Source organism: Anser brachyrhynchus (genome assembly GCF_964034855.1).
Source record: "Anser brachyrhynchus genome assembly, chromosome: 4".
Classification (NCBI taxonomy): Eukaryota; Metazoa; Chordata; class Aves; order Anseriformes; family Anatidae; genus Anser; species Anser brachyrhynchus.
The window spans coordinates 30,878,722-30,903,303 of NC_137698.1; the positions used below are offsets into that span (position 1 = coordinate 30,878,722).

Consider the following 24,582-nt stretch of genomic DNA (forward strand, 5'->3'; position numbering starts at 1 on the left):
ACAGATCCATTCCTATTGCACTGTACTATTTGCTAAAGCAGACACGGTCACATTGAAACCTGTCTCATCTGGTACCAAAGGGACTGTACTCTACTTTACCTACAACTTAGGTATTAGAAATTTTAACTATATCATGCAAAGGAACATTCACCAATTGCCTCTTCTCTACAGAAATCTAAAATATTTTGGTGAAAATATTTTAAAATCGCCAAATAAATTTGGTGAATGCTTTGTAGTTGGAAGCACATGCTTAAAGAAATAATCAGAAAGAGTATGTTACAGTCAAACTCTGGAGATACTCTAGACAATCAGGTTTTTTTTTCACGACTAGTATTTCCCGAGTACAAAATACTTTTTATACACCTGATCCCTATCTCAATTCTATAAGCCTAGCGAAGGGATCAGGGTGTGTGTGTGTAAAGCTCAAGCAGGTGTTTCAGAGAGCATGACAGCCCCTTCCTCTAATGAACATGCAGAAAACCCACAGAAAGCCTTTCTTCTCCTCCTCAGGTATTAAAACTACCTAACATTAGGCAGCATGAATCCCCCTCTCGTTTACTAAAAGTACTGAAAACAAATTTCACAAATGAGAATAACTGAAATCAGATTAAGAAGTGGATTCACAGGTACTCCTAAATACAGATTAAAGAATAATAGCATTCAAAACAAGAGAGTCAACACATTCAGAAATGTCTTCTCTTACCAGCTTCAGAAGAGCAAATATTCTAGAGTCTGAAAACGTAACTCAAAATCTATCATTCTATTGTCTTTATATAAAGTAGCTTGAAAACAAACTACCTTACATTTTTACAGTATTTTCCTTAACGCTTAAAATTCTACAGATGATACCTCTTTCAATCCAATGCCATAGCTCTGGGCTTGACACTTCTCCCTGAGGTTGTATTTTTTGTACAGCTGTTTGGCCAGATGTCCGTGACAACCTTCAGCAAAGATTGTGACCTTAGCATGGAGTTCCAAGCCTCGTTCAAAGGTAGGCTGCAAAAGTAGAGGATTTCATCAGCAGTTACAACTGTGTCCCATCAAACTCACAGAAAGAAAACGTAGAGCAACAAGGTGATTTTACACTACTTTGTAGCACTGCCCAGAGCCTACAAATCATGGTAAGCTAAGACAGAAAAGACAGCTGGAGCAGAACCAAACTACGATACACCCCCAGCAAACCTGGCAAGGGGATTCCATTAGAGCAGCACCACAGTGAATCACCATTCTGTACTGAGAGCGATTCTTTTCCAGGTCAGAGGATTCTACCATCACATCTGCCCATTCAGACGGTGCAAAGGAACCCCCACAGAACAAAGAATCTTAACCTGTAACTTCACGCCTTAATTTTTGCTCATAAAGTCACATTACGATAAAATATTGTCTTATATATGTACATGAAGAAGGCCTAATAAAACACCAGGTCAGAAAAAGATATATCAGCGTCCTGTCCCCCTGTCCCATCCCACCTTCCCCCAAGAACATGCAACTTCAGAATTCAGAATAAAATTGTTACAATAAATATTACACCAATATTATATTGCATGTTAAAACACAAATAACGTTAGGGTAATTTTGCTGTGGCATTTTAAAAGAATTTCTCATCAAAAACTCCAACGTGATTCAGAGTAAGATAGGGGGAACCAGCAGGCTCATACCAGCAGTTCATACTCATGTACGAGCACGTCACTTGCACACACGAGTGCATTAGGCTAGAATAGACGAGGAGGTTGTATTTGCAGCGTAAGGATACTACATTACTACATTCTAAATATACATAACCTTGCAGGGGGAAAAAAAGTTTTGTTTTGTTTTTTTTTTTTTTTTAAAAAAAAAAGAAGCCTGAATTGAGAAAGTTTAATGCTGAAAAAGATCACAAGAACAGTTTTCAATGAAACCTGCCAGAGGTAAACCATTCACCATTCCTGTTTTTTGTTTGATTGGTACTGATTACAAGGTGAAACTCTACTCGTTAACCACACCACTTGATTAGGTTCTGTATAAACAAACACATTGAAGGCATTCTTGATTTGAAGGTTACGCAAATGATGTTTATTTACCTTTATTCACTGGAAGTACTATCAACGGACAACTAAAACACTTAGTTTAAATACTCAGTTTACAGTAGTGGCACCCTACTTCTGTACAAATCAAAGAAGTCAACAGACATCCAGAGTATGTGGAAAAAAGATTAGGTTTTGAGGATGCTTTAAAAACATTCATATTTCCTCCCTACTTAAACAAAAACAAACAAAAAACCTGCATTAAGAGCCATTTATTACTGCAATGTATTACTCGCACCTCCTACTGGAGAAAATGCACACCTGAAAATTAGCGTGTGTATATCCACTATGGGAGACAGACAATATTATACAGGAAAAATATATTACTTTTCCCTGCCATCACTTTTTCCTCCATTACATTTATTTTCTTAAAACAAGAATGAGTCTTTTCTTCTCAACCTCTGCTTTAAATTGGAAAAACAGACCAGACTTTTACGTCAAAGTAAGTACATCTTTGAAATTATTTGTAAACTAGTAAGAAACCTCATATAAGGAAAGCTGAAGAAAAAAACCCAAACCTGTACCTAGAATTTCTGTAGCCTGATAATTGTGTGAAAGCTGTTCCGAGGTGCTCTGAGGTACTAACTTCTCCCTACGTATTGCACAGGGAGGTGACATGCTTACAGCAGGTTCCGGATTCCACTAAAAATCATCCAAAGTCCAGCACTTCGGGCAGGGGGTCACCTTCTGGATACAGCAGTGTGACCAACCAGCAAAAAGGTATAAAGATTCAGCGCGTACCTTGCCCCAGCAAGGTAGACAGACTGTCAACAAACGTTGACTACAGTTGTACAGAAGAAAAAGCAACCAGCCAGAAGCACGCTCTTACACGTTGCTAGCTACCAGCAGGACAACAGCCTTCCATTTCACCTTTGTACTTTTTTGAGGGAGTTCAAGGGAGTGTTCCTTTTTTATTTATTTTTTATACTGATTTCCTGTATGTCAAAGCACACTTGCAGTCTTTCCTTCCAATCACCCTCAGAGAAATCTCCTTTCTGCAAAGGCTTTATCTGCTAATTTCACACGGAGTTTACAATGTCCCGAGACCAAAACTTTCAGGTGTAATTGATCAATTTTATACAGAGCGGAAAAACAGGTACTGAATTTTGTATTTTTTCTTAGGCTGCAGGAAGATTACTGATACCACTAGAAGCAGATACAGCACAATTTCCAAAATTAGATCTCCAGTTATGGAAAACATAGCTACTTACTTTAGGTGCTCCATCCTTTTGAATTCCCACATCATTAGTAGCTATCCCTTTCACACTACCATCTTCATGAAAAAGAACCTTTGAAAATGTTTAAACAAAAAGAACATTTTAATGATTAGTCATTTTAATCCATTCATAAAGTCCTAATACAGAACTTATAAGCACCAAGTCTTTCTGCTGTCTAGTGGTCAAACTTGGAAGATTATGTTATTATTAACGTACTTTATGATCCACTTTGTGCTTTGCTGGATCTGGGCCAAGGATTTTAGCCACTGAAACGTGGCTTTCATAATACATTTCTGTTAAGAGGAATGTTGTGATTGTACAAATGCTGTGAATGTACAAATAATTGGGAGCGCAGTGAAAGGGGCTTCAAAAATGCTTTTCATATACACACTGATATCATTATTACCTCAGCTGCTGCATAGCCTGGATACAACTCAACACCCAAAGCTTCTGCTTGTTCACCTAACCAGCTCACAAAGTGTCCCAGACGTACTATGTAATTCCCATGATTAACCATTGGAAGTCCTAGGCAAAAAGAATATACACACAAACATATACACACACACCTAAAACACAGAACACTAAGCAAAGTATAAGAAGATGTAGACAAAGATACATCTGATGTATATAAGTGCCATCTTCAAAAAAAAATAACGTCATGTGTGATTAGAGCCATCATCTACAAGCACACAATTGCTGCAGGCTATTATATTCTCCATACACTTGCTGTGCTACATTGAATCAAGATTGATTGATTCATAGAAAAGCTGAAAAACACACTGAAAAGATGGTACAAAGAGCTCCTCACTAGACTTTACCTGGAAGAATTGGCACTGGAATTCTAGACTTCTTTGTTAAAATTCCAAACTTGTCTTCAGTTACAGGAGTATGAAGTGGAGCCTACGTAGAAAAGGGAATAGAAATAGGCCTGTGAGTTGTTTTTTTCTAGCCAATCCAAACCATATAAAATGAGAAAAAAAAATAAAAACCCACACAAATAATTAAACAAATAACGAACTGGCAGTCATTTAAATGTCTAATAAAGCATTTCTATAGGAAAGTATCACCAGAGAGAAAATCAAATATCTTATGAAAACAGTCATGAGACAAGAATCAACACAACCGAAAGGTTAAAAAACTGGAACAGGGCCTTGCAAACCCCTGCTATAGTTTGTGCTTCAGCTTGTACTCCATCAATACTCTAAACATTTCTAAAGAAGGCAGCGCATCTTGTGTGTTCAGACCACTACGACAAAACAACTAGTCAATGGCCTGCTTCTTGCAGCTCCCAGGTGACAGCAGGGAGCCAGCTGCCAGTCAGACGGCTGTCCTGGCATGGATGGTGGCTCAGTTCTTGCTGTCTTCCCTCCTAAATGACCTTAGGCCTGAGCTACATTACTACGTCTGCACAAAACATAGCGCAGCACAGTCAGAGGTACTGCCCAGAAGCGACACGTCTGACATTGCTATCAATCTGCCACATCACTGCTTGTGCACAGGAGCTGGATTCTGTATAAATGCAGGAGATGTGGCGCACTCCGGGATCTGGCAGGCATCCTGTGCATGTGCTGTAAGACCACTGGATGGAAGAACAAAGGCCGCAACAGACACGTTTAGCACTGCTGAACTAGAGAAAATGTACTAAAAAGAAAACAGGTGGTTCTGTCTTACTGGATCAACGTACTTTAAATGGTACTAAGCACCAAAGGTACCAAGTTACTAAGTCACACCAAAATGAGTCAGATACAGGAATTTATGACATGCTAGCAATGTGTTTGTATGTTCATACATACCCCCCGCTCCTTCCAGTCTGGAAATAGTTCTTGCAGGGACCTTGGCTCAAGACAAGCACCAGACAGTGTATGTGCACCAATTTGGGAAGCCTTTTCCACCAGACAAACACGTACTTCTTTGCCATGCTCAGCAGCTAACTGTTTGAGTCGAATAGCTGCAGAAAGACCTGCAGGGCCTGCTCCAACAATGACAACATCAGCTTCCTCTGCAAATCTCTCCATGTTCACCCCTTTAATAGAAAAAAAGATAGTAAGATAAACTAATCACCAATTCTCCCCAACATCTCTCTCCCTACACCTTGCTCTGTGATACTGACTACTGGGTATCCCCGTAGTATTACCTGCCATAAAAGGAGGCTAAACACCTAACAAAATGCCCACTTCTGTACTTGGAATAGTGCAGAAGGACATTAGCATTCCAATATAAAATTAACTCTTCATAAGTTGTAAGAAGATATGCCATAAAAACATATACACAGTCTCTATACACCAGAAATATCATCTTCAGAAGTTAAGAAGAAAGTCAAAGTTAATTAAGAGCCCAGTTAGCTAGCTGCATCAAAGACACTTGGTGAAACTATAGGGAAGGGAGAAGGAAGAAAACAAGATCCATAGTCAGAACAAGTTACTTTATTTTACACTAATTAATCAGTGACTTTTCTGGAATTGAAACCTTTAAAATTGCTAAACATAGTGATTGGAATGTCCGGAAATATTGCAAAAGTTGCTTATAGATTTTCTTGATCTCATTTCATAGCACTAAAGACACTCATTGTGAGAGAGCAACCATGAAATTTCATTTGGAAAATTAGTCCTGTATTTAAGAGAATAGAATTTCTGTAGAAAGAAAAAACAGCAACACATTTCAGTGTTGTTAAAGCTCAGCAACGAGAATAAAAAGCTTTTAAAAATGCATTTTTCCCACTTACCTTCCCATCGTTTGTCTTTGTCCCGTGGATGAATTGTGTAATGCGTAGTTATGCGAGGCACAGCGGCAGTAGAGGTACATCTTGCTGCGTGCAGTGACAGAAGGCAGTCTCTCTTTATCAACTTAAGAGCATGAAAGCACTGACGTGCTGCAAAAGCAAGAAACAGATTTGACGAACCATTCCTTCCTCAAAAAGTGTTCCATTTTTTTTTCAGAAACACATGGCACAACCAGTATGACAGTCCCCCAAGAAGGCAGTCAGGATGAGAAGATGAGGAAACAAACACAGATTTTAAAAGTTTCAATTGTTACAATTACATTGTATCATTTATATTTAAAAAATAAACAGAGAGCTTCCCCTTTAAGCATTCTTCCCATGATACCACTCCCTGCACTAGCCAACCATTTCTGACAGCTGACATGGGATAGCACACACATACACGGGGAAAATGCATTTTAAGTTCCTGCTGAACTTTGTACTCCAAGACTTACTTCAGACTTCATGAGAAGTGACTAAACAACTGCAGGTGTAGGACATTCAAGTTCACCCCTTGTGACACCAACACGTGCTGAGATATACAGCCTACACGACTACTGATAAGGAGGCAGCTCATCTAAAACGTCACAGCCTACACCAGAAGCTCAGACTTAAACCCAGGTTCAGTGTAGCCAAAGCCAGGCACAGTAGATACAATTAATCTTTACTTTTGCTGCAAAAACATTACTTGTTGCAACAACAAACTCGACTCGCTTATAAAGAAAACAGAACTGAAGTTCCAAATGATCAAAACAGGATTCTATGCAGAAGAGCAACAACATGCCGCAACATCTGCTTTAATTTCCACTTTTCACAACCGGCAAAGACATGATTTGTACTCAGAAAAGCAGTATATGCAGCACCACAACTAGTTTTAGTGTACAGATCTGTGAGCTAATGCACCCTGAGAGATATTTTTCCTTCCATTACAGAGTCCCTGCTGTAATTTCAGGGACGAAGAGGTAGAACACGGTATTTAAAACACGGCATTTCTGCCAAACCGCAGCAGTCAAAGGCCCAGCCGGGGACATAGTGCTGGCAGCAGCGCTGGCGAGGCCAGCAGGCAGGCCGCCCTTTTGCCACAGCCCCGCACGGTGCCAGGCAGGACGGCGGTGCCAGCCGTGCCGGTTTAACAACAGCTCTCACCCGTAACCCCCCAGCGCACGGACACCGCGCACAGCCGCCCTTCACACAGGCGGGACTGAGCAGCCGCCGGCCCTGGGCGAGCCTGACGGGACCGGGGCCGGGACACACGGCCAGAAGGAGAAGACAAGACAGGACAGGAGGGGTTTTTTTATTCCACCACAGCCCCAACAAGCTTGGTCCCGCTGCCCCCCCTCGCCCCGCCGCGTTACCTGTGGCGCAGGGCGGGCAGCGCGACCACAACATGGCGGCGCCCTCGACCCCTCTCGGTGCCCCCGCAGCAGCTGCCCGCGGCCCTGCTGCGCCTGCGCGGGGGCGAGGGCGGGGCCGGGCGGGCGGTGCCGCGGCCATGGCCGAGGCGGGGCTGGGGCGGCCCCTCGGGGATGGAGGCGGCCCGCAGCGGGGCGTCGGGGCCGGCGGGCGAGCGGCAGCTGGAGGAGGGGGAGATGCAGATCGGCGACGTGGGTGCGAGGGGGGCGGCGGGGAGGTGGGTCCGGGCGGCCCCAGCCGTGTCCCTGAGCCGTTTCTCTCTGTGTCTCCCCCCCCCCCCCCCCAGGGGGACGCGCCGCTGAACAGACAGCCCTCTTCGCGTGTGTTTAATTTAAAGAGGTGTCGGCGGCAGGAAGCCTGCCGGCTCCACAGAGCTTGCGGAGATAACCTCGGTCTTCCTCGCTACGCGTCGAGGATGGGATAATACAGCAAGTCGCGGCTTATTTACAAGCTTCGGATAACCATCCTCATCCCAAGCCTTGCTATGTTAAGCAATACTGCAATATATTCCTATAAAACTGCATTTTTTTTTTCAGTAAGTTTTATTACTGCAAAGGATTTTTACACTATTTTTGTTGTAATGCATATAAAGTGCCTTATGACGGACCATATATCCCTCCTTGGTAGAAATTTAGCAGCAGTGTTTGCTTAGAGGATGGATTGCTGTGAACGACAAGTAAAAGCTTCCATCAGTTACAAAAGAACCTGTGAAATATATTCTCCCATCTTCAAGGAAGCACATAAGAACTTTTCCTGTATTTGGTCCTACTTTATATCTTGCCTGAAGCAGTTACTAGTTAGTTAGTCCAGGGCTTACTGTTACCACAACCCTTTGGTCTGAAAGACCACTGCTGTGAAATAAATACCTGTATTGAAACTCCTGTACACTTACCAAAGCTGGGGGAATGCTGAAGTGCAGTGGGAAACAGCAGGAGAAGGTAGCTGTACCCTGCACTGTTAGCCCAATTTCCTCTGCTAGAAGGACTTTTTTAAAAGAAAAACTGTAATTTTGTTATCAAAGCAATAAAGTTTTTGCAACAAATTCTGACTAATGGGTGTCTTCTGATTACTCATAGAAACAAGGATAACATTGAATATATCCACAATCAACTTACATGAAAAACGAAAATAACGATGAGGACAGACATCCTGTCAAAGCCTGCTCGTTGAGAAGGCTTGCCCCCCGTGAGTACACAAGTTCTTTTGAATTGAGTTTTGACTGCCCCTTAAAGGCAATCCACATTGCAGGATTTCACTTAGCTGTTTTTTTCCAGTAACCCAAAATGTTGCCAAACAACTTGGAAAACAAGTCATTTTGATCAGCAGATAATCTTTTATTATTTCAATAAAACATACAATCGTGGAAACAGGATGAATAACTTTTGATTTCAAGATAATCCAAAGTTCTGTAAACAGTTAAAGTGTGTGTCACACTGTTTTTAGTTCTACTTCTTACATTATTAAGAAGTTAAGTGCAAACATTGGAAGTATCTTTTAAAAAGCTTCAAAACATCAATGCAAAAGAATTTCTTTCACCACCTTGGGCTCCAGGCCTTTGGGTTGTGAGCATGGTACTACACGAACTTGGGAATTCATACTCATAACAGAAAAGATTCTCTTCACTAAGTGTATGCAGAGGAACTGCTTCTGCCTTGCACCTCTCTTTTTGGTATAGAGGTTCATTTCATGTGGGACAAAATCATTTTGCTTTGGGAAAAGGGGAAAAAATATTTACACTGGGAAGCCCAATGCTGCCCAAAAAGTGTGGAATGGCGGTGCTCCAAAATTATTTTAACCGTACTGCATCCAATCAGATGTACAAGGTGATTAAAGTGTAGATGTTATGACACCTATTAATATTGATCATCATCTATTTGACACTCTCTCGTTATTCAATATGCAAAGACTTTAAAATCCGTTGAAGTGTGCAGGCGATGGGGAACTACGTAGGGAAGCCCATAAAGAAGTGGTGAGGAAAAGAGCAGCATCAAGATGTTGGGATACTCACTCCGGTCTTCCCAGGGAAGGATGCTCTTCTGAAGGAAAAACTTCCACCAGCTACAGTTGGAGGACACTGTTGAGAAACTCATTTTGTTTTAAAAACAATTCTGGTTCTGCTTGAATTAGAACAATTGTTACCATTTCAGGATCATTTGTATGATTAAAATAGTTGATACATTTTTTAAAAAGAATAACATTCACTTGTTTGGCTTTGACAACTACAATAAACTCATCTAATTATGAAATAAAAATATTTTCTTAGTGCTACTGTTCCCTAGAGCTTTTAAGAGCTGTATGCAGTCTGCCAGTCAGAAATTTTAAAGGGAAAATAATTTTCTGAATGATGAAACCAATCAACTCTGAAAAAAACAGCTGGTGAAATGGGGATTTAAAAAAAAAAAAAAAGTTTATTGAAAATAGCCTTTTTTTTCAAAGATAGATGATTTTGAAACATTTTGATTTTAGTATGAGATGTTTTAAATCATAGTTGATGCTTTTTTCCACACTTCTATCTTGTTGGAGGGGAAAAAAAAAAAAGATTGATTCTGAACCAGGATGAGCTGTCAAAATGTCAGGAACTGTTGCAAGATTAAAATAATTTTATTTTTATTGGTTCTACCTGCAAGCAGCCACACTGCTCTCACTTCATCCTGCTGTGTGTTTCGGTGCACGGGAGTCCAGCCATCATACCTCCCTCATTTTGACTCATTACTGTAAAGCAGCAAGTCCATGGATGTGAAGCTAACAGTGCAGATGTCACTGTAAAGATTCAAAACGTATTTACATGTACAGATTTAGTCTCGTTGACTGTGTAGTCACAGATGCATCAGAAGAGTCCGTACAAAGCACAGGCTTTGTTAGCTTTGGTGTGATTTCGTGCACTGGCCACATCTCTACCCAAATGAATGATGGGCCATATGTTTTCTGACTGCCTTTGCCTCTCTTGGATCTTCTCTGTCTGTAGTTATACCAAACCTGGTGAATCATTTCCTTGAAAGGTCGGGTAGTCAAAGTGTAGAGAAGAGGATTCAAAGCGCTATTTATTGGCAAGATAAAAATCACCACCCAAGATGTTATGGTACCTTAGGGAGGGAAAGAGAAAGGAAGCTTTAGTAGCATTTGTACACGTTAATTAATGCAAGCACTTCATGCTTATGAAGCACAGCTACCTGCTAAGAGGCTGGCACAGTTCTTGTTCTGGCTGAGCCCCAGTTTCTTGACCCACATCTTTTTCTCTCTGCTTTGCTCCCTTGTCTCTTACTGTGATCACCGTTTGCCATTCTCTTCCCATAATGAATTCTAGGCAATCATATCTATGTCCCTGATGTCCTGTCCTCCCCCAAAGCAATATCCTCCAGCCCCTTCTTCCCTGCAGAGGCTGGTTTAGCTCCTCTGCACCAGTTCTCTGTTCTTTCCCATGTGAAGGGCACTGTATACATCCTTATTTCCTTCTTGCCCTGTTGGTAAGGGTCTCCGTGTTCACACCTCCCTCCTTAGTCACAGTTTCCTGCTCTCCTGCCTATATCAGGGCCTAGGTGCCTTTTTCTGTCACCCCTTTTCATCCTTACTGTTTGGGAGAGAAGTTGGATTGTTAGCTGAGAGGCAGGCAGAGAAGGGACAGGACTGTAGAGCTGAAAGATGGTCATGGGCACCCTCAGCTGCACTGTTTGATTTATAAAACAATTGCAGAACTGTCCCAAGCTGTACAAACAGCTTTATACGTGCTGCCTTTCCCCCCTGCTTTCTGGCTTGATCCTCTTTCTGCAATATCAATACATTTCTACTGATGCATGATTCAAAGGCTGTCACAGCCCTCCCCACCCCCCCCCCCCCAAAAAAAAACAAACTCCTGTAAACGTAGATAAACATCTGTGATTGTCTTTAATTTTACGAAATGGGTTAGTACTACTTAGCCCAATATGTATAACGCAGAATGTTTACTTGCTGAATCTAAGATCACCCTGTGGTTTAGCAGGATTTCTTCTAGATTTCCTGACTCAGAATACATCTGCTTCTATTTTTCACAACATTTTCTTTAAAATCTCTTACATGGTTTGATAACTTTATCAAGAAGCATTTTAGAAGGTTTAATATAACTGAAAAATATTTGACATGATCAACATAACTATCAGACGTTTAACATTTAAGTCAAAACTTTGAAAAGGTAACTCCCAACACTTCTGGTCAGCACAAAACTCTGAGCTAAAATATTTTCTCACCGGTACGGTATTGTCACATACAACCATATGCTGAGTCTGACTCCGTGGATGCTGGTGCTACCCTTTGTGCTAACATGTTCTTTCTGACATGGTTTACAAGCCCTACATAAAGACACTATTACTCTAGCATGTACCCTTACAGCAAAGAGAAGGAAAGAAATAGGCTGTGATTTTTAATCTTTTAAGTTACACTGTATTTACATGGGAAAGTTTTTCCTAGCATGAAGGAAGGTTAAGCACAGCTGTACATAACTTATTGTGTGAAATATAAGTATCGGTTTGTAAAAGAAAGTTATTTCAGGGTAAGAATTGTACATTTAAATCAAGATAGGAAACACTGTGTTGTCTTTAGCAATGGTTAACAGAACCACCAAAAGCCGTCACATGAAAAAAGCCAATCCAATTGAAACTTGGTTTATTTTGTGCATTTCCTAGATATTTTGTGGAGACAGACTTTAAAGATTTGAATCTCTGTTGTTTTGACTGACTCAAAGGTAGTTCTTGATGATGACAGTAATATAGTCCAATGCAGTAATAAAACAAACTATAATTCAATACATTGTGTGTGCATCTATATAGATAAATAGCATATAGTTCAGGATAATAATATAGTTCAATATGTTCAATTCTTTTTTCTTCTAAACTGGAAATGGTCTTTATACAGACGCAGCTGAAACAGCTGCAAAAGGAAGAACATACCTGGTATTTCTACTTGAAGTAATGAAAGGAGTTTCAAAATAAAAATGGGTATCCAACATAGTGCGTCAGTAAATACAATGAAGAAAAAACGTTTGGCAAGGGTCATCTCTTTTTTGATATGATTCCGAATTTCAGTAGCCATAATAGCTGTTTGGTGAACACTATAGAACATGCTTCCATAGGAAAACACAATGATGATAAAAGCAGCCAAGTTTACACCTGTTGAAGAAGTTAAAATTAGTTATGATTTAACAGCACAATGGCAATTAAACATCACCTATTTGCAAGTTGAATAGTAAAGAAAAATCCTTTCTCTAAACTGCTAGTCCCATAGAATTAAGTGGCCAGACAATCTAAGTTGGTCTTCATCCAAACACTGAATTACTGCCTCTACTCCAGTATTTAAATTATCATTGCCTGACAAATGGCTGCCATTGGATCCAAACTATGTAGTTCTTCACTGGTCTTAACGTTGCTTTACTTCCCTGACAAAATTTATTCATTCAGGAATTTAATGGTCCTAACTTCTTTCTGCTTTCTGAACCCTTCATGCATTTTAAGATATGTAAGTATCAATCTAATATAGTAAAACTCTCAGGTTGGAAAAAGTCTGTAAGTGCATCTAAGTATGAGATGTGAACATCACAGCAAAGCTGCCGTATCTGTTCGAAAATCAGGTTTGTTATCATAAAAAATGAAGGCTCTATGTATGTAAGGAAAAAAGGCAACTTACCTAAAAAAATGACAACAGAATAAATCTGACTTCCTGTACTTTCTGATTGCTCTGAGTGAAGAGGAAAACAGACGCCATTGGTGCCATAGTAGTTCCTGAAAAATTCCTTATTGCTCAGTGGAATAAAAGCAACAACAAACCCAATTATCCAGATAAGAACTAAAATGGAAATTGTCCTGCATTTTCTGGGCTTCAAACACCTAAAAGGATAAACTATGCAGATGTATTTTTCCAAAGTCAGGTATGTCAATAGTAATACTGACACCTCTGTAGACAGAATAGCCAGCGATCCCACCAATTGACAATGAATACTGTCCATCCACAACTGAGCGTACTTGTTGTATTCTCCACGATATTTAAGATCAAAAGCTCCAATCACAAATAAATATATTCCCATCAGACAGTCAGCACCTGTGGGCATAGTGCTTAACATCATTATTCACACATCTGAATTTCCCATTCTCTTTGTGTATATGTCTACTAAAAATGAGACATACACACGTATGTATCAGTACACATTTACGTCAAATAATACATAGTTATAAAATCAATATTATAGTCAGAATGCTATTGTTTTCAAACTGATTTATTGAAGCTCAAAATTGGTTTGCAAGCAGCAGAGATATAATTTAATTTATAGAAATACCATTGCAAACCTTTTTTTTGATTAGATTTTATTCCTTTTTGATATTGACATTTTGCTTAAGATAGTTTGCTTTGAGCAAAGCATCTCTGCTGGACTCAAAGTTTAGTTTTTATTTGTCCACCTGATAATAGTTCAAAACTGATGTGCACAGGCTTCTATTAAGACTTGAAAGTAGTCAGCAAATACAAACAACATCATTCTTGCTCCTTATTAGCTTAGCAGGGAAAGGCAAAAGACAGAGGGAAGCTCCTGTGCAAGCCTGGGGTAACACCAAGAGGCATCGCTGTGACATTCCTTGAGCTCCTTCTCGAGCATCCAAAAGAGAGTTTCTGTTGTAGACCCTCAACATAGTCTCAACAGTCCTCACAAGTTCAGACATGTGCCCCATCCTCAAAACGATGATGCTGGATTAAAAACCATGAGCATAAGAGATGACACATTTGGCAATTATTTAATTCCTGTATTTGCTTCTTATTTTCAAGTCTTCTGCAACCAGGAAGACAATGAGCCTTGTTCAAATTTTAAGCATAGTGAAATATCATGATCCCTCTTCTCTTCCCCTGTTGCATTTTACTTGGGATTTCTGTGAAAAGGCTTAATAAACATTTCTCTAATAGCACTAGTAGGTGAAAAGAAGCTGTCTACATGGATCTGAAGCCTTCTCAGGTATTTTGATCAGTTTTGTGTGGTGTACAGACTGTTCCAATGGTTAAATAACAAAGTTTCAGAATCACTGATGTGATATTTAGAAATGTTCCAACTATTTTATACAGTGCTGACGATTACATTTCAAAATGCAACTAACAGCATTTGTGAAATAGTTAAGTTTAGATAGACTGTCTTGTATTGAGAAAGGGTACTTGAGACTGTAACACAATCTCACACAAAAAACTATAATTCTTAATATTGAGGAGCTAGGAGTGGTAGAATTTCTATATTTGTCTAAATAAATTTTTGCTTGTGCAAAAAAAAAAAACAAAACTGAATAACTACACGCGATAATGTTTACACACACGAATTGCTATTTACTCAAAAGGGCATACCAGTATTTAGGTTTATGGGCCTTTGATTTTTTTTATTATTATTTTTTCTTCTTGCTGAAGGAAGTGAGAGTTTGACACAGTATCTCCATCATTAGAATCAAACATGAAACCCTTGTAAGTTATCAACTGCCTATTGTTACAGAACAAAGGCAGCATCTAACAAACTTCCTGGTGTGTAAGATAAAGCATTTTGTGTTACCATTCATAAGAGCACAAAAGTTCAGTTAATCCAGAGCTGGAAATATGTCACTATATTGTAATATCAGATGTTGTACACACTATCAGTAGATTAAAGCAATATTCTTTTACCTTTATGCACAGAATACTCACAGCAGAGAGACATTATTGAGATGGCGTGGAGCTTATTTTCCGATCTGATGTAAGGCCTCATACAGATAACAAAAATATTTCCAAAGCAAGTGATGGCAGATACAACCCAGACAAAAACTCTCTGTATAATGCTAGCTAAGAGATTCTCAAGGGACGAAATCCCATCGGTATTAGGCTTACAGCTGCGCACATGAGGGGCATATCCACAGTACTGGAATTTCTTAAAATATCTAAAAGCGAGAAACAAAACAAAACAAAACAGAAAATAGATGGCTCTAGTAAAGCTCTCTAGCAAATATTCAGAAAACATATTCTGAAAGAAGAAAAATTAATTTAAAATTGTCAAATTTGACAACTACTTGCATGCCACTTTTCAGACACTTTTGTTTTTACTTATTCAGTGTTCTGCAAGTTGTGAAATTCAGACCAAAGAAAGTGAACTGGATAAACAACTTACATGTGGGAGAGGTTTCTAAGGGGCCTGAACATTCTTCTCTGGATGTTTGCAATATCAATGCCCTCCAAGCTGCTGTAAACAATATACTCTTAATAAAACACAATATAAACTCAATAGTAGAAGAACAAACTTAATGAGCATTTAATTGTGTTCCTACGATTATATGAAACTAGAGATGAACTTTAATTGCCTCTAATCTGTCACTCTTTGAAACTTGAACAGAAAGTCTACATGAAAGCTAAAGTGGAACAAAATGAATCTCACTTAACTCTAATAAGCATTCTGTTCTTCCAAAATCACAGAGAAGGCTCTTTTAGTGCTCTCAGCAGTGCAATCGATGATTATTATGTTGCCCTTCCAAAGTATTGTTCTACCCATGTTCTTTCATCATCTCTGGGAAAATAATAACTTGTTCCAATAGTAATATTTTACATTTCTGTCCCAGGGAGTGCTTTGCTAGACAAACAAACCACTGCAAGAATTCAGTCTTTATTGTGTCAAGATCAGCAGGAAGTTGGTACACAGAACTTGGCATGTAAGGGAAAATGTTGGATTTCTGGTGACACATAGGTGGGATTTCTTATTTTATTTTTTAATATATGGAAAATAGCACTATTATTTCTCCTGCAGTGCTAGATCAGTACTGTGTAACTGTGTAAGCTGTTCTTTTAGAACTTCAGTTTCTGTATTCTTCTGGACTATTCTTTATGGTGCATTAGATGTGCACCATGTCTTCTAGACTGCAACCTGTCAAGAGAGCTTTGGTTATTTTTGAGTGCAGCCTTATTTGAATTTACTGTTCAATGCTTTAAGTGCAATATTCATGTGAGTTCTGAAAATATTTAGGCAAAAGTGGAGAAAGGTATTAGTCTTAATGGTTATTTGCTTTGGGCTACTGGACAGTTTTGCTTGGAGACAGGAATAAGGCCCCAAATATGGAAACTTCTTAGTCTTAGTTAAGCAGTGAATGAATCCCGGGGCGTGATTTCCCTAACTACTCCTACCATTTCAAAATAGGAAGGAGGCAATGGATGTTCTACAAAATGAGTGCTGAAACATACCATTTCCTACAGATCTGTCTCCAGGTTTATCAACTTTCCTAACTTAAAAATATAGAAGGTCCTGACCACTCAATTGCATGAAATCTTCGGTGTCAAATAATGGCTAAAGTCTATGCTGCAGCTTGACTGCTAGGGAGGTAATTAATTATCTTCTGTGCTCAGCTATTTATTTTCATGTATCTTTTACAGATTTAGTATTTTCAGGCCTTTAGCTATTTGCCAAATTCAGTTGAATTTGGCCACTTGAGTCCAAACTGTTGTAAGGAAATGGGACTGATCAACAAAGACACATGTGCTGTGGCTTCTGGCTGCAACTCTGGGGTCAAATCACAAACTCTAGTTATTCCCCTCTCCAAGGAAACATATTTTTGGATCTCCATGGCCATTTTGAAGTTACAAATGGGAAAAGCAAATGCTGTGTTCTACTGAGCTGGTTGGTCATTGCAGACATGCATTTGCCTGTGAAGATATATTTAATCTACCACAGGACCAGTTTCAGCTTTGCAAGACTGTCACTGCACCATCACTCAGTTTCAGCAAGGGTTCTACTGGCAGAATTCATGTTTCAGCTGCTGTGTTATTTCAGCCATAAAAATTACCCCTAAACTCTTCAAAAAGATTTGCAAAAGTCCCATCCCCTCTGACATGACAACTGAATTGTGCCATAAGTTGTGCAAGGTCAAAGTAGGGTTGCATTAATCCTTCTCTGTAATAGTGGAATAGACAACATTCTTCATGAAATGGAATTTTTGATCTCTTTTTGTTGGAGAAATTTCCATTATGATACCGGTATTTATATGAAGGTAAATTGAAACGTTGTTAATAGTTATTTTCCAGGTTGAAATTGTTGAGGATCATAACTATAACCTATTTCAAAGGCAATTTCTTTTAAAACATATTTTGGATTATGACCTTCTGAAGGAGATGTGTATTATTACATAGTAAATAAAAATAAATGATTGCAGAGAAATACTTGATACTTACAGGGATTTGAGTTTAGTTAGAAAATCAAACTGGTCTATTTGAATTTTCTTGATTGGGTTATAAGAAAGGTTCCTGTAAATACAACACAGATTTAAGCAATTTTGCACGTTTTCTTTACAGCCTGTTCCAAAGATAAAGTAAAAATACATAATTCATGTGTGTTTTCAGTCCTGTAGGAAGGACTCGTATTATCGGCAGTTAAAACTGCAAACAGTATCATTCATTTAGCATTATTCAGCTTGCTAAGCTAGTGGAAAGAGTAGTCAGATGCTCCACAGACATACAATAATCACACATGCACACATCACACACACACATCACACACATCCTGTATCTCCCAAACTGACACTTAAAGGTTTTGACTATAGGAATACTTCGGTATTAAACTTTTAGGAATTATCTTTTAAGTAAAATAATGTAGTTGAATTGCATGCATTTAGAAACAGAATTTAAAATTTAGTTTTATTATTGATAAAATCCATCTTTTCATAATGATTTGTGTGAGTTCAAAAAGAGACAGAGGCAATGGAATGTAAAAATATACTTTAGTGCTAGATGCTGTTATTCCACACAAGAGTATTTCTAGATATATTCCCTATTTCTTCTCCCTATAACTTTTTCTTATGTTTTTGTTTTGATGCTATAACTGAAACGTGCAAACACAGTATACGCAGCTGATAACACTTAGTTGTCCCAGTATGTTGTGACTGATCCCAAGAGGGCTGGAAAATCAGAAAAATAAGTTACTGTACATACTGACAGCTGGTTAAAAATAGTTACAGGATTTTTCAGTTGTGCCTGACAGAGGTAGACACAGGGACTTTGCTCAGGAAGGTTAAGCTCCAGTGGAACAGTTGCTCACAGCAGCGGACAAAAAATCAATACTTTCTCAAAAGGTACATAGGTTATACATAGCTATTAGGTCCACTGAGGAGCCTTGTTACTGCCCTGACATCTTCTTGGTTTAAAATCAAAATGCAGGATAAAGGCAGGATAAAATGTGCTGGCTTGTGCTCTGGAGATTCTTCAATTTTGTGATTAGTGTCTCTTTCAAATTATGTGAGAAAGACTGGGACTTTCCAGCAGCAGCATTTGAATTTTTCTATGCACACATTATGGAAAAAGAAAGAATGCCTTTCTGGTTTTATAAAATGTTATGCTTTTTTTGGAACTCTTTTACAAGAAAAAAGCAGTTGCTAACAAGGCATCTCTATGAACCTCTGAAACATTTATTTTTAGAGCCAAATCACTATATCACATTAAAAACTCCTATTGAAATTATGAAGTTCTGATACAGCTAGCATAGCTCATTTTTCATATAGTAACAAGATCTAGAAAAGATTGAATTTGAACTTGCTCTCTTTTTGGACATGAAAATATCCATCTTTTACAAAACTAATATCAAAATAATGGTATATACATTTCTTTTCCTTTTGGTTTAAGTGTTTTTAGGGAGAGCTAATATGATGCATACAGAGATGTTCTTTTCTTTCCTGGCATTCATGACTGAAAGCATGTTATATGAGTAATATACAGTTATATAATAATAATAAGAATAAGAATCAAGAATCCTTACAGTTGTGAAAGCTCCTTTAGATCCTTAAATATATATGGAGGAAGTGATTCAATCTTGTTGCTAGCCAAGTCTCTGCAGAAACAACCATAGGTGGGATATCATAAGTTCCTAGTAGGTTCAGTTGTTTAGCTGAAGAGTTTTGTAATTCCAAGATACACAGTTTTATTCTATTTGCCAATTAGAATATTATTTATTATATAGGTTTATCAGAAACTTGGACTGTTAAAGAATGCTGATAAAACAACATGGAAAGCTAGATTCAATAGATTTCCCTTAGCCTAGTTCAAATATGTCATTAGATATATAATTTATTATCATTATATGTACATGAAAAAGAAATTGAAATACACTTAACTTGGGTTGCAAGAATTTAGAAATAAATTAAACATAGTGTTTTATGATGGGAATCGTCTCTCATCTCATACGGGTTACCCAACGCTACATCTTTCCCTTAGTTCTCCTCTCTAACTTGCTGTTATTTTTACTAAACATGGAGAGTATTAATCACTGTGGACAGAGAAGTAAAGACCCTAGCTCAAAAGAAATCGGCAAACCAGTCTAAAAGACAATGAATGTACACATGCACCTAGAGTGTGGTGATATTCTATTAATTATTAATAATTAAGATTAATTAATATGATTCTATTCAGGTAATGCAATGACCTCAATGATCTTATGAGCAAAAAGACAATATTATTGAGAATCTCAGAGTATTACTTTATTGCCTATTTTTTCCTTGTTAAATACATGGAAAAAACTGAGGATAGGTGCTGTTTCCAGAGCATGTCATGTGAAATAGAATTTATGTTAAATTTTTGTTAAATGACATATGCAAAATAAATTATAAAACTTTGTGACTTGTAGAACAAGTAAAAGAAGAAATTGACTCACAATTCGTCTAACATCTGGAGAGAAGAAAAACTGTTTTCATTTAAAGAGCTGATTTTATTTCGCCTCATCACCCTGAAAGGAGAAAACAAACTTATATTACTGTTGCTTGAAAACTACTTGTTTTTGAAGAATACTTCACAAACTTTTAAAATTCTTTCTTAGCTGGATCTTCAAATATCTGCCTCACTAATTTAGTTAACAAGCTGATCAATATAGAAACTTACAGTTTTACAATTCCACAAATAACTTTTGTTGTCTAGGCATGCATTTGCATGTATATCATGTGCTCTTTTAGCTATATTGGTACCTACCAACAAGAACAGAAGGATATGATACCACAGTAATACGGTTGGCTGCTGTTTGAGAATTCAAGATATTTTAAGGAATAAAACTAATTCTTAACAAAAATTTGAACGTTCAAACTCTGTATCCTGGGCTGCATCAAAAGAAGTACAGAAGCAGGTCAAAGGAGGTGACTGTCCCTCTCTGCTCCACTTGTGTGAGGTCCCACCTGGAGTGCTGCATTCAGTTCAGGGCCCCCAGCACAAGGACATGGACCAGCTACAGCAGCTCCACAGGAGGGCCACGAAGATGATCAGAGGGTTGGAGCACCTCTCCTATGAAGACAGGCTGAAGGCGTTGGGGTTGCTCAGCCTGGAGGAGAGAAGGTTCTGGGGAGACCTTACAGCAGCCTTCCAGTACCTAAAGGGGGCCTACAGGAAAGCTGGGAGGGACTCTTGGTCAGGGAGTGTAGGGATAGGACAAGGGGTAATGGCTTTAAACTAAAAGAGGGGAGATTTAGATTAGATACAAGGAAGATGTTCTTCACTCAGAGGTTGGTGAGTTACTGGCACAGGTTGCCCAGAGAAGCTGTGGGTGCCCCATCCCTGGAGGTGTTCAAGGCCAGGCTGGATGGGGCTTTGGGCAACCTGGTCTGGTGGGAGGTGTCCCTGTTCATGGCGGGGGGTTGGAACTGGATGATCCTGAAGGTCCCTTCCAACCCAAATCATTCTGTGATTCTTTGATTCCTTCAGTTAAGTTCATTTAGCCACGCTGCCATTCTAGTGCTCTTTATTCACTCAAGTCTTTCCATTATCCATAGGAGGCCAATATAATTTTTCTGAGATCAGGAGAAAGATAAATTGGGCTAGGCAGCTTGGGACCTAACAGCACCTTGGAAACAAGCACATAGTTGTGCAACTTTTCCTTTAGTCATATTTCATCTGTCACTATGCTTTCTCCTTAAATAAACAAGCTGGACTTTAAAAGCAATGAGAAAGCCAAGAATGTGGATCCCACAGAAGATTTAACAATTTGAAAAGTGACAACTACTATGTAGCGTACTAATCGATCAAAAGATAGATTGGATTTTCTGAAGATCATTACAACATCACTGAAGATAATTTGATGAGAATTTTGAAATTGATGGACCAACAAACTGGGCCATTAAACTTTTTAAAATAAAAAATAAGCTACCTATTTTGTATTTTTGCTTCTTTTTAGTATGACATTTTTCCTTCTCTCCCAAGTAGAAAGTTAAAATGACATTTTCTGAATCTTATTATCAGTCAAAATCACTTCAGTGAAGTTTAGTTACATACATCAAGGACAAATTTTGCTATAAATTTAAACAGTGTAACCACTGTATAGGCATCTAAATAACCATGACACTCAGGAAACTTTTAGCTCAAATATAAATCATTAGGGCTGGCTAACGTATCCTGTTACTTACAGTACAGTTAGAGTGTTGCAGGAGAAAAAAGTGATATTTCTTAAATGATGGATATGGTTGCCTTCAAGGTCTCTAGGATATAAAAACAAAACATTAATCACCAAAAAATAAATTTATTTCATTCAGGCAGTTATTCTAAGTTAATTAAAGAAAAATACTACCAGAATGCTATGATTGCATAAAAGAGAACAGAAACCAGACATCTATTTTTTTCTACACACCTGGCTGATGACTCCAGGTCATCAACCCTGCAGTGAACCAGCAGGCACTCTGTAAGATCATTCCAGTGCCCATTAGAAAAAGTGGTATGGAAGTGCAATATAAAGACAAAAAAATATTGTTTTTCTAGTGAAATACAAGGTAGACTTACAGCCAGTTTAGTCTTGGCATATATTGGCACAGAGGTTTGTCAGGCAAACGAGCAAGAGAATTATTCATCATTTCTCTGAAAAAAAAAAAAAAAGTAAAATAAATTATAGCTGACTATATTTGCCAAAAATTACCTAATAGAAAAAAATTCTTCTCTCTTATATTTGTACTTTTGGAAAAAGGCAGTCAAAGCTTGATTCATTTCTCAGAGTCTTAGAGGCAGTATTATTTTCTTAAACTTCCGTATATTCCCTATGGCATTCAGTGGAACACTATTTTATCTTTGACTTGTTAGTTACCAGGTAAAGGGAAGATGCCCATTCCATAGCATTTTAAATAAAGCAATTTGAATTTTTACTATGTTGTCATGACATGTAATTTCTATCAGTGATGCAGGAAGGGGGAGGTAGAAGGAGGTTTGCCTCTAGGCTACAGGGGAAGGGGTCTCTTGTGTTGGCAGCTGGAGAGGACAAGGGCAGGTTATGGACAGGGTCTCGGAGATAGAAGTTGGGCTGCTGCCAAGAGCCAGGCAGGAGCTGTGGAGCAGCGCTGGCTACCCATACCCCTACCTCCTGTGGGCAACTGGCACCCACTGCTGCAGCTGCCATGTTCTTTTCCTCTCAGTGCCATAGTCTTTTTGCTCTTTTTATTTTTTTTAACCCCAACTATCTTCCTATGCTTTTCCAGATACCATATGTCTGCTGCTGCCAAAATCCTCCTACTCTAGCATGTCACACCTGGCAGCACGAAGCAGCAGCATGTTTACCCTCCTCATTTAGGTGTTTCCCACTCCCGTACGTGGAGTGGAAAGTTTTGCAGACATTCCTGGGATAGAGCCCAGTGCTTGCCAAGGATGTTAGCTGTAGATTCATTTTAGAAAGTGTAGGATCTCACACATCCTGTCTGGCCTTTTGTGTGCCTTTAGGAAAAGCAATTGTGTTCCTATTGATTTTGGTAGTTCATAGCTGCATTTGGGTCATTTATCTATGTAAAATGGACTGAAAAGATGGGCTCCACAGGGGCTGGGTAGGTTTCTGAAATAGAAGCTCTCCTGCAACAGCAAACAATATAGTGTGGTGAGCAAGCACGGTCATTATAAAAAGTTTTTGTCTGTTTGTTTTTAAATATATCTGTCTTTCCTGTTCTGTTCTTTTAAATAACACTTTTGGTTCTTATTCCATACTTACAGGAGAATAAGTGATTTGAGTCCGTAAAATGTTAATGGAGAGATCCGATTTATTCTATTATTTTCAATTATCCTATAAATTACAGCAAAGCATGTATCAGATTGATAGTTGACTACAGTCTTAAATTGAACAGATGATAAAAAATAATATACTTTGAAGTCATATTTTTCAAATGCCCATTCAAGCTACTTAAATAAAATTGGCACACTACTACATAGTATGTCAGGGTATTCATCAAAATAATTGCCTTTCAGAAGAATTAAATATTTTTTAGAAATTTTAAACTTAGAGAAAGTAATTACTTTCAATTTAGAAAAAGGGTGTTTTCATGCATGTTTTAAAATTCTTTGATCAGGACTTTGAATGGATTCTCTGTGAAAACAAAGCACTAGTACAAAACAGTGTTCCAAGGTAATCCATCAGTTCAAAACACACAGAAAAATGTTAGATATATTGTTATATGCTTATTTTTAATAATTTTACTGAGTTAAAATAGTATTTAATTTCCATCTGTCTAAAATACAGCAATAAATCAATAGTTCAGATGATAAAGTCATTTTTTTTCTGGGACATTTCAAGTACTACTTAAAGGTAAAGACCTGCCCCAAAATAATTTCTACTCTTGTAGTGACTGAGTTATTTAATGTAATAATATGTAATAAGCAATTACTAATAACAATATTTAGGATTGTAAAATAAGTCAGGCAACTGAGACTCTGCTCTCACAGAGTGTAACTTGAGTTCCTTAATTATTAGCTGGTACAAAAGTAGTGCTACACACAAAAATGAAAGCAGTCCATATATTATTATACTGCTTCAATTATTCCTTGATAAAATAAGCATACAAATGAGAAAATAACATACAGCCATTCAAGTTTATGGAGATCTTCAAAGACACCAGGCTTCAAATTGGTTAACTTGTTGTTACTCAGGTATCTGAATCAAGATCAATAAAAGATAAACAAATGGGATGCATCAGATGCATGAAAATGAGTTTCAAGATCTTTCCTTGATAACTTACAAGAATACATCTTCTTTTTTAATTTAATTTAATTTAATTTTTACAATTATTATTTTTGATTATGGCAATATTCATGCCTTTACTTGAAAAATAACCCACTTATTAAGCAAAACACCTGCTCATATGTGATTCCAGCCTCTCTTTCCCCAAGAAAGCCAATTTTCTTTGACAGCAGGGGATGT

At 38.2% G+C, this 24,582-nt stretch overlaps 2 protein-coding genes and 1 long non-coding RNA gene across 20 annotated transcripts in view; 1 reads left to right on the top strand and 2 right to left on the bottom strand.

Annotated features, from left to right (window-relative positions):
- Positions 1–7,547, bottom strand: part of ETFDH (electron transfer flavoprotein dehydrogenase) — a 19,896-nt gene extending 12,349 nt beyond the window's left edge. For both annotated transcript variants that reach the window (XR_013950357.1, XM_080589691.1), the window contains exons 1-7: positions 7,394–7,547; positions 6,003–6,149; positions 5,074–5,303; positions 4,099–4,180; positions 3,687–3,805; positions 3,275–3,352; positions 850–996 (exon numbers count right to left, since the gene is read on the bottom strand). Coding sequence is in view for 1 of the 2 variants with exons in the window: in XM_080589691.1 (XP_080445817.1) it covers positions 850–996; positions 3,275–3,352; positions 3,687–3,805; positions 4,099–4,180; positions 5,074–5,303; positions 6,003–6,149; positions 7,394–7,532 (942 nt within the window). In the remaining variant the exon portion in view is untranslated. The remainder of the gene's footprint in view (positions 1–849; positions 997–3,274; positions 3,353–3,686; positions 3,806–4,098; positions 4,181–5,073; positions 5,304–6,002; positions 6,150–7,393) is intronic.
- Positions 7,548–7,559: 12 nt separating this feature from the next.
- LOC308194185 lies at positions 7,560–9,496 on the top strand. 3 transcript variants are annotated; one of them, XR_013950367.1, is made up of 4 exons: positions 7,560–7,646; positions 7,738–7,986; positions 8,528–8,636; positions 9,357–9,496. It is a non-coding gene; the product is annotated as an uncharacterized lncRNA (long non-coding RNA). The 3 variants fall into 3 exon arrangements; XR_013950368.1 differs by having other exon boundaries at positions 7,569–7,642; XR_013950369.1 differs by having other exon boundaries at positions 7,589–7,986.
- RXFP1 (relaxin family peptide receptor 1) overlaps positions 8,644–24,582 on the bottom strand; it is a 117,008-nt gene continuing 101,069 nt past the window's right edge. For 9 of the 15 annotated variants that reach the window (XM_080589682.1, XM_080589679.1, XM_080589683.1 and 6 more), the window contains 12 exons: positions 24,244–24,315; positions 23,380–23,451; positions 22,194–22,268; positions 21,824–21,895; positions 20,092–20,163; positions 19,201–19,272; positions 17,625–17,696; positions 15,580–15,651; positions 15,102–15,352; positions 13,104–13,514; positions 12,371–12,589; positions 8,645–10,534 (listed from right to left, as the gene is read on the bottom strand). In XM_080589682.1, the coding sequence (XP_080445808.1) occupies positions 10,233–10,534; positions 12,371–12,589; positions 13,104–13,514; positions 15,102–15,352; positions 15,580–15,651; positions 17,625–17,696; positions 19,201–19,272; positions 20,092–20,163; positions 21,824–21,895; positions 22,194–22,268; positions 23,380–23,451; positions 24,244–24,315 (1,762 nt within the window). In that variant the 3' untranslated portion in view covers positions 8,645–10,232. Of the gene's footprint in view, positions 10,535–12,370; positions 12,590–13,103; positions 13,515–15,101; positions 15,353–15,579; positions 15,652–17,624; positions 17,697–19,200; positions 19,273–20,091; positions 20,164–21,823; positions 21,896–22,193; positions 22,269–23,379; positions 23,452–24,243; positions 24,316–24,582 lie in introns of all 15 variants that reach the window. The other 6 variants (XM_080589688.1, XM_080589680.1, XM_080589676.1 and 3 more) reach the window with 6 other exon arrangements.